We start from the raw sequence: 13,068 nt of genomic DNA, 5'->3' as shown, positions 1-13,068 counted from the left end.
CTGATTGCAATTTCTTTTAAGATTTAAAGCCTTTTCATTGAATTTCCTGGTTGATAGTGTTATTGTTTTCTTACTTGAATTCAAGGCATCCGTGGGGAAATGTTCGTGGAAGTTAATGTGTGCTTTGGCATAATGTTTCCGCTTATAATGCAGTAATGGAAATAGATCAAAACGCCTTCTAAGTACATCATTTATCATTAGCCTTCGGGTAAGATTCTTCATCCTATGTAGAGAAATAAGGATTCTTCGCGTTTAATGAATTCTGCAATGCTGGAATTATAGAGTAAAAACTGATGTATACGGGCATTTGATAGCATGCTAAAGGTAATCGTATAGGTCGAGAATTGCTAAATAAATGACCCTGTATGGAGGTCCTTCTAATGTGAGGTTTTAGCTGGCCTTGCGTTGACCATGCAGTTCATGACTGCATGTTTCTAAGGTACGCTTAAGAATGAATTTACGGTGCAAAATGAACATGTTGAGAGTGCATCCCTTAGTATGCATACGCTACTGATTTAGGACAAAATTTGTCCAACCATTGTGTTCCACACACTTTATCTCACAAAATTGTCTGCATTAGCTTATTAAGGAAATCATATCAGTTGAGAGACGCCAAATGCAACTTCTCCTAGTGGTTTGGTCATGAACAAACTAGGAAACAGGCCAGAAGCAAAACCATTGTAAATTATTTGGATCAATCAAGAAAATAGCAAATTCAATTTTACTTACTATGAATCCATGTTCATCTGCTTTGAATCCAGGATATACCTAAAGTCCAAGGCAAATAATAGATTATCCCAAAGAATACTTCTTAATGTTTGTAGAGTTAGTAACGCCATCTGTCATTTACTAGAACTTTTGAGTCAAGCAAATGATCAAGATGGCAGACACGAACGAGAATGTCTTTTGACATAATCAGCTGCATTGTGAAATGTTCCCTTATATTATGGATAAGCTCTTCCTAGTGCATTTACTTGCTGAAAAAAAAACACACATGAAGCATTTTCATAAATTTCTTGAGGAAACTTTCGTTTATCCTATATGCCATTTAAAAACTGTCAGTGCATTAATTTTGATACGTGAACAGGCATAATAAGAAAGAAACATATTATATATATCCCACAAAAAAGGCAGCTTAAGTTGAATTCACTATCCAACTTGATCAAAGCTTCTGCGGTTGATGATGTTAGATGCCTATCAGTTGGATTGAAAAGGTAGAAAAAGAAAATTAATATTAAGTTTGACAAACAAAGATCTGTAAACTTTGGGTGTTATTAGTAGTTTGCTGATGTTAGTTGCTAGATTGATTTCATTTTGTTCACTGGCAGGATTTGGTTATTATTCCACCTGTTGTGATGTAAATGCTGAAATATCCAAAGGAGCTTTCAAAAGGCACTTCTAAAGAGAAACATCCTTGGAAAGGTAAAGGATGTTCGCCTATTTTTATCACGCATTGTCCTGGTTACAAACAACAGAAACATTGCAGAGCTGAAACTATCTGTTGAGAGGTTTTTGAAAGACTGAAAGTCTAGCCAGTTAGTCTAATATAGTTCCCAATAATTTGGACGATTGTATTTTGATTTGGTATAATAATCGGCACCTGCATGGAGGTCTTTTGGAGTCTTTATTCACAGAGAGTTGTTGTGATTCAGGTTTTGAAGCTATTCGATGTTTGGCTGCCAAACTTTGTTGGGTTAATAAAGAACTCACAGGTTCTTACTTTGGGAAGCTGCTGTCAAAGTTGGCTTGGAATGGTTGTATCCACGATGGTTGGAAGTCTTGGAATCAAAATTTTGCGACGTTGAGATCTTATTGCAGTTGATTTTGCTGTCAGAATGATAGAGGTAAAAATGTTTCTTGTGTGAAGAACAAGGTCGCTAGAGTCCAGTGACGTGCATTTGAAATTGAGCTCTAATTGGGAAATTGCAGCTCAGTTGTAACAAAGGATCAGCTATCATGAACATGCAATTTTGGAATCCGATTGACCATTTATTTTTGAAAAACAAATGCGCAATAATTTGTAATGTCCATTGTCAGTAATTGTAGCGGTCTTCATGTGCTCAGATTGCTTATTATCCCTGTCGCACTCTGATTAGTTTAGCTTAGTGCACTTCCTGTTCTTAGACTTTTGTTGACCTGTCTTGATTCGACGAGTTGCTCATGTTTCCTTCTCTTTTCTCCTTGAAATGTTATTTGTCAAAATTCTATTGCAGCTTTGCATTATATTAAATTGAATACGAAGTGTACTAAGAGTAAGAGGTCTAAAAATCAGTTCACTCATTGGGCATTGGGCATTAGCTAATAATGTGCACCGTTCCCTCATTTGGCCTTCCAGTGATAAAGAACCTTTGGTGGCACTAAGGCCTCGGATTATGCCTGGTAGGCCTAAAGAGAAAAGGATAACAGAGGAAGGAGAATCTAAAAATGGATTCAAAATGTCAAGACAGGCACAGAAATCACATGCCATTTGTGCTTCAAGCGAGGCCACGAATCAAGAAATTGCCCATGGAAACAAACAAAAGGAGAAGGTAACGTTTATTCATTCTGTGTTTCTAGTCTCTGTTTGTATCAATATTTCTGACTTTGTTTTCTAAAGTGAACAGGATGAAGAGATAGCCAGACAAAGAGAAGGAACCAACTTGTCACAGAGATGCATCATAACAATGTCACCGCTCAAAAGGTATTTTTAACCTTACTTTTAAGTAACTATCTACTTGAGTGATTATAAGTGCCATTTTAACTTGAGTATTGTTTGCTTCTTAATAGCGTTGATGGGAAGGCAGTGGAGTCATTTCTCTACCAAGAGATACCAATAATGTTGTGGTCAATGCTAAGAAGGTAGAGAGCTCATCTCACATATTTATCACTACAGTAGGATCAGAGGCAGAGCTTTATGGTAATAAACGAGTTGTTATGTAATATGGATTTCTTTCGTCCAGCAGCAAAAGGAAGACGGTATGAAAGAGAAGGAAGAGAAATGAAAACAAGCGGGTGGAGCATTTGAAGGACACTGGAAGTTTTGGATCAACAAGATCGACAGGTAAAAGGAAAAACGACCAGAAGTCGCTGTTAAAAGAGTTGGAAGTCCAATACGTTGTAGTACCTTTTGTTGGAATGACTCTTCAATTAAAGATCAAGAGATGGAGTCTGTTGTTCACATTTCCCGTTAGTATTTAAGATGTGGGAATGATACTGTTAAGACCACAAGCATTCTGCGCAACAGTTTTTTGTGCTTGTGAGTACGTTTGACATTTGAAAAGTAATTGCAGTTGGCCTTATTTTTGCCTAATCTGTTGGTGTTATAGACAAGGCTCAGTCCCCAATGACAAGCCAAGCTTGTTTAGAGGTAGGACATGAATTTTATTATCTAACAATTTCGACAAATTTTCATTCTAAAAAAAACAGCAATTTTCTTCGCATAATGAAAGAATGTAAAACATTTCCATTCTAAAAATTCGATTTTGTCGTGCAAAACACCAGCAATTTCCATAGACGTCATCACTAGTAAAACTAGAGATCCTAATCCTCCAACTATTCAGCAGTTCCAGCCGTGGAACATTGCTCTCGTCCAAGTAAAGACCAAAAACGAAAATCCACACCATTCCTTCAATAACTTTCCCAATCGTTTCTGCTTTCCAAGACCTCAATGTGATCTCCACAAGGCCGGATTCTCCTACTAGAGCAGTTTCACCTCCAATTTGGTCGAATTTGACGTCTTCACCTACACGGGCATGTTTAGGTGGCGTGCCCTCCACGACCCCAAGATCTGCATGGTCGCCTGCTAGACCTCAACCCATCAAACCATCTTCGTCCTCCAGGCTCAAAGCAGTTCGTGTGAGAAATTTGAAGTGTGACTTGATGAAGAAGATGAAAGAAATTGAGCAGAAAGAGTATTTTTATGCTAATTGCTAGGGGGAGAGGGCAGAAAGAGACTTCGTCTGACATAGAGAGAGACTCGACCAATGTCACTGTCCTAGACGCACAAAAGAAATTGACCAGCCAGATAAAAAAGCTTTGACTCACATCATCATTGAAAAGCTTACAAGTCCCACAAAAATACTTCCCCATGCAAACACCACAGTTGATGCACACCTGGCGGACCTGTGAACATGGGAACCAAAGGTTGAGAATCAATATCTGCAAAACCTAACATATTGATGGCAAAATACGATACTGCACTGCAGCTTATGTTTGGCTAGTCTTTCTAAACAACTTCACATTTTTTACCTCCTTTGAAAAGTTAGTGCAATCAAAATTGGTAATGAAGTATAGAATGTTTAAACTTACCTCTTGTTCAGTACCACAGAGTGAACATACAACCTGAAAAAAAACAGTAGGTAAGTGGGAACATCGAGTAATAAGTCAGTCTTTAAAAATGCCAGAAATTCGATAGCATCCACCTGTTGAACTTGATGGCGAGGCAACTCATGTCGCTCCTTTTGGTTTACATCGATATTATTCTGCACCTAAGAGAACAGTATGTCATGTAATGAAGAGCGTGTCTATAGGCAGAAGATTGAAGAATTATATAATTTGTCAGATTTACCAAACTAGACTACTTATCCAAACTCAAACCACATGGCAACTTTCATTTATGATGCAAAGAAACTCTGGTGCCATTAATAAGTCAATTAACTTCGCGAGAACATAAGTGGCAACTTCTGCAAATATCCATCATACAATAATGGGAAACCGCACATATCACAATATAAGCACACGCACTTCAAAGCTAACATCAAGTTAGAATGCAATCTCATCTTAAGATAACTCATGTCACTAGAGCCCAAAACCTACAAGCAGCTGAAGCGGTACTTACATTTTGGTTAACGATCATTCTCTAGTATATGGCAAGTGAAAAGTTAATCAACTAAACTTACTCTAAAGTATCTCCTAGATATCTAGTGACCATCTTCATGTCATAATAAAGGAAGTTATCAAGCATACTTAAGTCTATGAGGGGTACAAAGAATCACCTTTGCATCATTATGACAGTGACGGCAATCAAAAATCTCATTGCAACAGGGGGCTCTAATGCGGCACCTTTGATGGTAATGAGGACATCTGCAGCAGTAGCAACTTTGATATTAACTGAAAGTTGACAGCAATTAAAATAGAAGTGATACTGCTCAAGAAAGAGCCAAGACATTACAAAGAGCCGAGACATTACCCGTACTGCAAGCACCCTCTCTCTAGCAACTCAGTAGCACTAGCATCATCTTTAGTTTTCTCGACAGGCATCGGTTCCCCATTCATCTGCCGAAGGACTGTGAACTCAGTGTCTGTCTGACTCTCTTCATAGAAGACACGCTGAAGGTTTTCCGCATCAAACTGTTGAAACCCTCGCTGTTCAATAGCTACTTCACCCATTTTTATTTGACTCTGCTGAGACTACCAACTACCTAGAAGCTAGCAATGAAGCACCTGCAGATATGAGCAAACTTAGCTACATTCCATAACCTCCTAAGAATTTTATTTGGCCAGTCAAGCAAGGAGACACTGCAACATTGATTTCTGCTACAAGGGTCAAGACCATTTGATATCGGCAACAAGATAGTCCAATGCATGTCGAACAGCTCCAATCAGCAGTTCTCCAACAGAAGGAATCATCGAAACAAGTAGATCTAAAAAAATCCCATCTAATAACATAAGCGAAGCATTGAGGAACTCCAGGGCATCCAGCAGTGGATAATAAGGAATCGTGTGTCATGATCACTGATTCCTTGAAGTCTGGAACAAACTATACCAGAAACGACCATCAACGAGCCAATCTCTGGTGAAAGCCAACAAATCACACGATTAAATGCTCTTAAACGTAGTAAGATAACAGAATAAGGTGAAAGATTGTAAGAGCAAACTGGTCCATCAAGGATATACTACCTCCTTCTGCAATTCTGCTTGAAGCTTTCTTTGAGAACTGCTAATAACTCGAGCCTTAAGACTTTCGACTGTACTGAAGCTCATTTTACTTTTGCAGTCAGAAGGCTCTTCCAACTAAACAAATACCCTCAAGTTGGCTAAATGATTCCATACATGCCGGCAGAAACACATATTGTACAGCCGCTGAAGACAAGCATCGATGTCCTTAAGCAAAAACCTTCACGAAGAAGGTATTTACCCAGGTACCAACTTTTCCATCCATTCCAACCTCTGGTTTCAAGGGGTTCTTCAGTATCCAAGCAATACCTAATCTTACAAGTCAATTATAGCCGATTGGAATTTGATTTAACATTCCATATGTTGTCCAAGAGTCAACACAGAACTTGTTGTTTTTATTAATTCTAGTCCAATATTTCCTATTTCATGCAATATGAGCATATGCTTCTTCCATGCATGAATCAAGTTCGTGGGTTGAGTTGGAGGGAGGCACGGAGAGAGTGAGAGGAAGAACGTTTCATTTTTAAAGCCCAGAATAACAGTCGAAGCCCCACCATACAGAATCATATCTCACAACTAAGGAATTTTGCCTACACAAACAGTTTAGGAAGCAACCACTTTATTTGAGTTTTGTGAAACAACTAAATTCCGCCGTCTGTTGCTCAAGCAGACAAACTGCTTTAGAGAATTAAATTAATCGACCTCCAATCATCGCGAATGCTACTTCAGTAATCTACTTCTAGCAGCAACCATCAACTATGGAAATCTTGTTCCATTTCATGTCAACACTATCATGGGAAGGTAGTCTATATAAACCAGCGAGACTCAGAACTCTCTCTCTCTCTCTCTCTCTCTCTCTCTCTCTCTCTCTCTCTCTCTCTCTCTCTCTCTCTCTCTCTCTCTCTCTCTCTCTCTCTCTCTGCCATGGTCTCCCATCTTGATTAAATCTCCTTTCATCGTGGAGAAACCCAAAAACAGGCTGAGCACGAGCACAGAGATTCCATAATTCTACTGTGAAACCACAATTACAGTGTCCGCACCATGCATTAATCTCAAAATATAACCAAAAACCTGCCATTCTAGTAGAGATTTCTCGAAGTTCTAAATGTGATAAAGTTCATGAGAACCAAGATCTAGGGCAAAGGTCAGAAAGCATGTTACTTCAATGAGCACAAAACTCGGAACCTACACCTCCGTATGTTATACAGAGTATGCATTAGTGCATATATGGATCTGTAAACTACTCTCCAAATGAATACGGCATATCAATTAATATGTTTATCATTCAGTCCCGTGAAGTTTGGATTCTACTTTGTCCAGCAAATTTCCAGGACAAGAAAAGTAGGGGAAAGCCTGCTGCAGTCAGTAGGACATCCCATTTGAGCCAAGACCTCAGTCATATGTAGAAAAGAGGAGAACATGAAAAGCAATTGTATCCACTCCATCTTCCCCTAAATGCCAAATTTCCAAGGACTCCTGAAGGAAAAAAACTACATCCTATAAAAGATGGAAAGGCTGGTTTTCACATCTTAATCATCATTAACATTCTTCCCTTGAGAATTCAATCATCAGACAAGGCCAGCCACAGATAATGGATAATATTTGGTGTAAAGGGGAAGTGAGTTGATTCTCCTCATCATCTTCTTGCAAAGAACTTATTTAATTAGGTGAATCTGCATCAGCGTTCACCTTGGCTCCTGTTTCTTAGTTAAAAAAAGCCACACAGCTTTGTTTGCTATCAAACTTCTTGGCGAAACCTAAATAGACTACATTGCATTCTGCGATCAACAACCACATTGCAACATCAAATTCTAACGACGCGACTGTGCCCCTTGCTCTTCACCAGATCCTACATAAAAGATGTAATTTCCAGAGTTATCGAATCCCGGCATAACTAATCTCTAACGAACATGCCAAGTCATCACCTGACACACTGTCCATAACGACCCCAGATGAGAGCGACCTGCTCCGATGATTCGGGAAATGATTGGAACGGCACATCCTTAATCACACGAGATAGCGGCAAAAGAAAAGGAAAGCAGCAGGGGATCCCATCATTTTGACAAAAGGGAAAAACAACACCATGCTAGTCCTCTAGTTATCAACAAGAACCGAGTCACGATGTCGCTCGAGTCCATCAACCAAACTCTCGGGCGATAAAACTGCCAAACGAATGACAGTTCGAAAAATCTTAAGATCAGACTAACATCCCCAAGGATACCCTTAAAATGCCAACTCTCCCTCCCTCCCCAAACCTCTTTCGGCACCAAGATGTGCATATCGGACCGGCGATCAAAACACCATAACCATGCAAGGAGTCCGTTCAAGATCCTACATCATTCAACTGCATCGGAAACCGAAAAAAGGCCAAACAAACGCCTCAGTGCCTCAGAAGTCCGAACTACCCTCATCACCTGCCTCAACACGGCACGGACAAACCCGGAACCGATTCCTATTCACACTTTAGCCCCTTCCTCTCTCACACACACACACACACACTAGGAATCCCAAAGCATCCACCGCCCAGAAAAAAAAATAAAAACGAGAAAAAAGGGAAGAGAAACCCAACGCGAAGCACCTCCTTACCTGCACCTGAAGAGAGCTAAACTTAGCTAACGAAACGCACCCACCCACCCACCCACGCGGAGCAGTCGGTAGAGAGAGAACGCAAAAAGCGAAAGCTTGGGTTTAACGTAACGGTGCAGGGCTCTTTTCAAGAACGACGAACTTTCAAAAATCCGAACTCGCCCCGATCCCTCGACCGAAGCGGAGGACGCGGCCTGCGGCTGAAAGAGCTCCGATTACACGCGCGGGGCAAATGGGCGATGGAGTTGATTTCCTCGTTCTCTGCGGAATCTTCCTTCCGGCGATGGAGATTGTCAGTGACGAGAAAGAGAGAGAGAGAAAGAGGGAGAAAGCTGGAATTTGATAGAGAGAGAAAGCGGATGCGAAATCACCCGCCTGGGTGGCGCTGCTGAAGCGCGCACTCTTCCTCTCGTAAAAGGTTGAGCGTTCGAATCTCGGGCGCCGCAACGTGACTTAACCGGTGCATGTGTGTGGTAGCTAGCACGTGTCGCCCCCAGAGTTTACCTCCTGGTTATCGGTCGTGCGGGGTTCCCTGGATCCAAAAAAAAAAAAAAAAAGCGGATGCGAAAGGTCGGTGGAGGGTTTCGAGAGGGTTCGGATTTTGTCTTTTCCTGGCACGTTCGTCGATTACGAAAGCGGTGAAAACAAGGGAGAGAGAGAGAAAGAGATGTGGACATGATGTGTAAAGAAGAGAAGATGTATGGATAGAAAGGAGGTGGGGGGTGGCGTGTCTGAAGGCGACCTCTTTGCCTCTCGCTTCGTCGAATTGGACGGTGCGGTATCGTGGACGGGTCACCCGATATGATAAGGCATCTCTTGCATTGTAAATTGATTTTTCTAATTCAATGTCTATGCTTTTCTAGGCACGCGTTTCGTATAAAGAATGGAAGGGGCGTCGTGGGTTCACGAGTTCTTCCGAGCCAAATTTCCCACGTGAATTATGCAATAGTCAGTTCACTCGCTGTGTGACGCGTGTCGATGTCGGCCCGCCTAATTTGGAAGTCTCTCCCTCCGCTCTCTCCCTCCCGTCCCTCCCGACTCGCGATTGAGAAGGCCTAGCTCTGCTCTCTCTCTCTCTCTCTCTCGTCCAACCGCCTCCACCTCGTCCCAAGATCCACCAGCCTCTCCTCCAAGCGAGGACGACTCCCAGCGCTCCCCCTCACGCCCCCAATCCCCATGTCTCTCTTCCGTCAAATCCTCATTGCGAGAACTCGTCCATTGGCGATCGATGATGGCTGTAGACCTAAAAAGTCACGCGATTAAAGCAAGGGTCAATAATGATATTCTCCAGTGAGTAATTTTTCAAACATATAGGACACTGCCACTGCAATGACAATAGTTCAAGTTTACTGACAGAAAATGATTAAAGCCAAAATAGAAATTTCCTCGACGGTCCATTACCTTCCTGGGTCGCCGATTCATTTCCACAAATACCTCCGGATCAAAACATCCCATGTGAACACAAGGTTTAAACCTACCAGCAATCTTCATTCTCGAACCACTCATCTGCAGTCCACAATTAGAAAGGTAAAGTAATTAATCAAAACCAGAAATGAGTGGCTGCAGTTTCAATTAAAACAAAGGAAATAATTTTCCCTCATGCAAAGCCTTTTCCTTAGAACAGCCTATGATAAAGAAAAAAAAATCAAATGAGGTAATAGTGTTATTCATCGGTGCAATCATTGATAGGGTTAACTTCAGATTAGCTCCTCTAACTTGTAGTCCGTCACTTCTTTTTTTTGTGAAATCAAGTACTTCAATTTGCTCAATTTGTGCAACCTAAGTCCTCTAGTCACCCTGCCATTGCTGACTCCATCAAATTGTTGACATGCCTTATAGAATGTGTCAAATCATCATGACAAATTCCACGTCAGCAATTTAACAGAGTTGCAGTCGGTGGCAGAAGGATTCCATTCCCAAGATTGGAGAAGTTAAAGAACTTCCTTTCAAAAGAAGATAGAAGACGGAAGTGGAATTACGGTTAGTTTTCACTTCACACACTTATTAACTGAACGAAGAGAAATCATCACAGAAAATATCTTTACCAGACTTTTCCTCACGCTAACACAGAATACAAGACTGCTTGGATTTCACAAATTCCATGACGCAACTTACAGGACATCGGAGATTAACGGCGAAGGAATCTGCTACCACTTCCAGATCACTACCACTATCAGCTTCGGTTGCTCCTCCACCCCCGACGCAGCGACAAACACGAGCAAGAGCATCTTCAAAACGTTCACCATCAGATTCTTTTGGAATCAGATTGAGAATCTACAAAACAGAGTAATGGAGCATCAGTTTAACAAAAATTTGATTTCTACTATGCATCTTTTCCTCCATTTCAATGGGTGTCACCCCTGTGAAATTTAACTACAAAAGTCTTTGCAAAGCAGTCAAGCCCACGTTCTCTTAGTACATACAAAAAAGAAAAAGATTCAGGTTTCACAACTATAAAACATACAGCGCTAACTCTGTCACAGCTAAAAGCAACTTGAACAACAGTTAAAACTGTCCCAAGTACCTCATAAAATCCTGAACAACAATGATAAGACCAGCTGGGCAGTCACATAGACATCAAACAGAAGAGGTACATTTTAACACAAGCATTTACTCCAGCTTTCACAAGGAAAATAAGAAACCGGATGAATAATTATGGCCAATTTTGGCCAGCTGACGCCAGCGAGCGTCCACGACAGCGCCAGCCGGCCAAAATTGGTTGAATCGACTGAATTGGTATAAATGCAAAAGGTCTAAAACTGAATTGACAAAAAAAAAGTTTTAGGATTGAAATGGCACAATTACAATAGATTTAGAACTTTTTTGGTAATGCTCCCCATGGTAAGCACATGAAACAAATTTCATTTATATAAGTGATACATTCATTTGTTTTCCCTTATGATCACAAGGAATCCCACCTTTGATCGGTATACATGTGTAAATTATCGCGAATTATGAAATGCATTGTTGCTCAAAGTGAGTTGTGGCAATTTGTAGTAACAACAAAATGTGCGTCGTTACGATCACCATCATAGCCCTCTTTCCGAATATTATCTTCTATTTATTTCGAAGATATACCCAGGTTCACAAAAAAGGAAGCTTTTGGTAAGGATGAGAGGCATAATATGAGGATCGAAGTGCCCAACTGCAATAATACATGGAATCAAATTCACGGCCGTGTGGTCACTAATGAATCGGATTCTATATGATCCTTCCCCGTGAAAAATAGCAACAAGAACCGAGGTGCTTTGGTCGTGGATCAAATAACTGAAGTGGTATATGTCGAGGGAAGCTATAGAATAAGATGATCTCTGCTGCTAATCAGGTGCTTTGGTCATGGACAAACGATCAATAAGATGATGTGTTTTGTCTGTCGCAAATTGGTGAGAGCATCTCACCATCCTTTTTTCCTTAAGTACTCATTCGATGACCAAAATGTTATAATATCAATAATATGATCCCACATTCAGTTTATTATACCCACATTCAATTAATTTCATTAACGTTTATTGTCCACGTTAAGTTGCGTGATAACTGTCCATTATATTGTGACCGCCCAAAATACACGACTTCTCAATGGAAGAAGTCATATGAAGGGATGCAAATGGATACAAAAGGGTCTTCTAAGCCAAACCCTCTCATAATAAAAAAAACACACCATCGACGTTGAAAGGGCAATTGGCTAGAGATACCCTTCACCGACCGTTCAACGCTCGATGATTCAGATTATCAATCGAACTTCATCAATGTCTGGTGGTTAATAAAGAATTTTTCAAGTTTCCGCATTAGGTTCTGATTACGCATGAGTTTTGTTTGTCCATGCAAAATCGGGATATTCAGTCCTTTTAGAATTTCTAACATAAACCGGATGAATAATTTTCCCCGAGGTCATCGAGGTCTCGCGACCCCCGACCAGTAATTGCTCGGGTTAGGCGACCGCACCGATGTACCACCGCCCTAGATTTCCTTGTTTTCTTTTTTTTCTTTTAATATTTGTTATTTTCACTATTATCTTAAACATAGTGCAGGATATCAGGTTAGCATTTTCGTCCATAATTTTGACGAAACGACCAAGTTGAACAATAAAAAAATATAACTTAGAGACCCAATTCCACAAAATAAAAAGTTCAAGGACACGATCGAACAATTTGAAAAAGGTTCTGGGACCTTTAATGCCCTTTATCTCAACAGATTAAGGTTTCATTTCCATCAATCCGACCTTACGCAAAAATGTCGAGACGAGTACAGCTATAAAACTCAAACCATGTTTCCATTGCTAAATCGTTATCTCAAACGCGTGTTCAGTTCGGAATTTCATAATTAGGAACGTGCGAAGATTATCAACACGTGCTAATGGAGTCAAATGATTGGTGCCAATGGATAAGGTCAGGTCATCACCCGGGCTAAGAACGACGTTATCCGAGATCATTATTGTCTTACAAAGTTACTTTTTTAGAATAGAATCTGACACGTGCAGGGATTGCGACACGTGTAAAGTCGGCCCAAGATCGGTCAAGAACGGGGGACTGATTTTTCTCGGAAGGAGACAGGGACGGTGCGGAGAATTCAGAGAGATATTGTAAATTAAAAAAGAAATCGGTGTCCACC

General features: G+C 40.6%; 1 protein-coding gene and 2 long non-coding RNA genes across 3 annotated transcripts; 1 reads left to right on the top strand and 2 right to left on the bottom strand.

Annotated features, from left to right (window-relative positions):
• Positions 1–1,479: 1,479 nt before the first annotated feature.
• Positions 1,480–3,052, top strand: LOC130140168 (uncharacterized). The gene is made up of 3 exons (XR_008818169.1): positions 1,480–1,844; positions 2,336–2,680; positions 2,767–3,052. It is a non-coding gene; the product is annotated as an uncharacterized LOC130140168 (long non-coding RNA).
• Positions 3,053–3,735: 683 nt separating this feature from the next.
• LOC115663989 (probable E3 ubiquitin-protein ligase RZFP34) lies at positions 3,736–6,531 on the bottom strand. The gene is made up of 6 exons (XM_056318762.1): positions 5,878–6,531; positions 5,168–5,770; positions 4,974–5,061; positions 4,401–4,460; positions 4,288–4,320; positions 3,736–4,101 (listed from the first exon to the last, which is right to left on the bottom strand). The coding sequence occupies exons 2-6, from the start codon at positions 5,365–5,367 to the stop codon at positions 3,736–3,738; spliced, it is 747 nt and encodes a 248-aa protein (XP_056174737.1). The 5' UTR covers positions 5,368–5,770; positions 5,878–6,531.
• A 3,178-nt stretch (positions 6,532–9,709) lies between these two features.
• LOC130140166 (uncharacterized) lies at positions 9,710–11,086 on the bottom strand. The gene is made up of 3 exons (XR_008818167.1): positions 10,576–11,086; positions 9,862–9,966; positions 9,710–9,784 (listed from the first exon to the last, which is right to left on the bottom strand). It is a non-coding gene; the product is annotated as an uncharacterized LOC130140166 (long non-coding RNA).
• Positions 11,087–13,068: the final 1,982 nt, after the last annotated feature.

Source organism: Syzygium oleosum, unplaced genomic scaffold, assembly GCF_021117445.2.
Source record: "Syzygium oleosum isolate NSW1041296 unplaced genomic scaffold, Sole_v2.1 Sole_v2.16, whole genome shotgun sequence".
NCBI lineage: Eukaryota > Viridiplantae > Streptophyta > Magnoliopsida > Myrtales > Myrtaceae > Syzygium > Syzygium oleosum.
Note: the sequence above shows the minus strand (reverse complement) of the source record. Positions and strands in the feature narration are given on the sequence as shown.

Coding starts and splice junctions, on each gene's coding strand:
- LOC115663989 (XM_056318762.1), bottom strand. CDS start 5,367: ATGGGTGAAGTAGCTATTGAACAGCGAGGGTTTCAACAGTTTGATGCG. Junction 4,321..4,400: donor CTCGCCATCAAGTTCAACAG/GTGGATGCTATC, acceptor GTTTTTTTTCAG/GTTGTATGTTCACTCTGTGG. Junction 4,102..4,287: donor TCTGTGGTACTGAACAAGAG/GTAAGTTTAAAC, acceptor CCATGTTCACAG/GTCCGCCAGGTGTGCATCAA.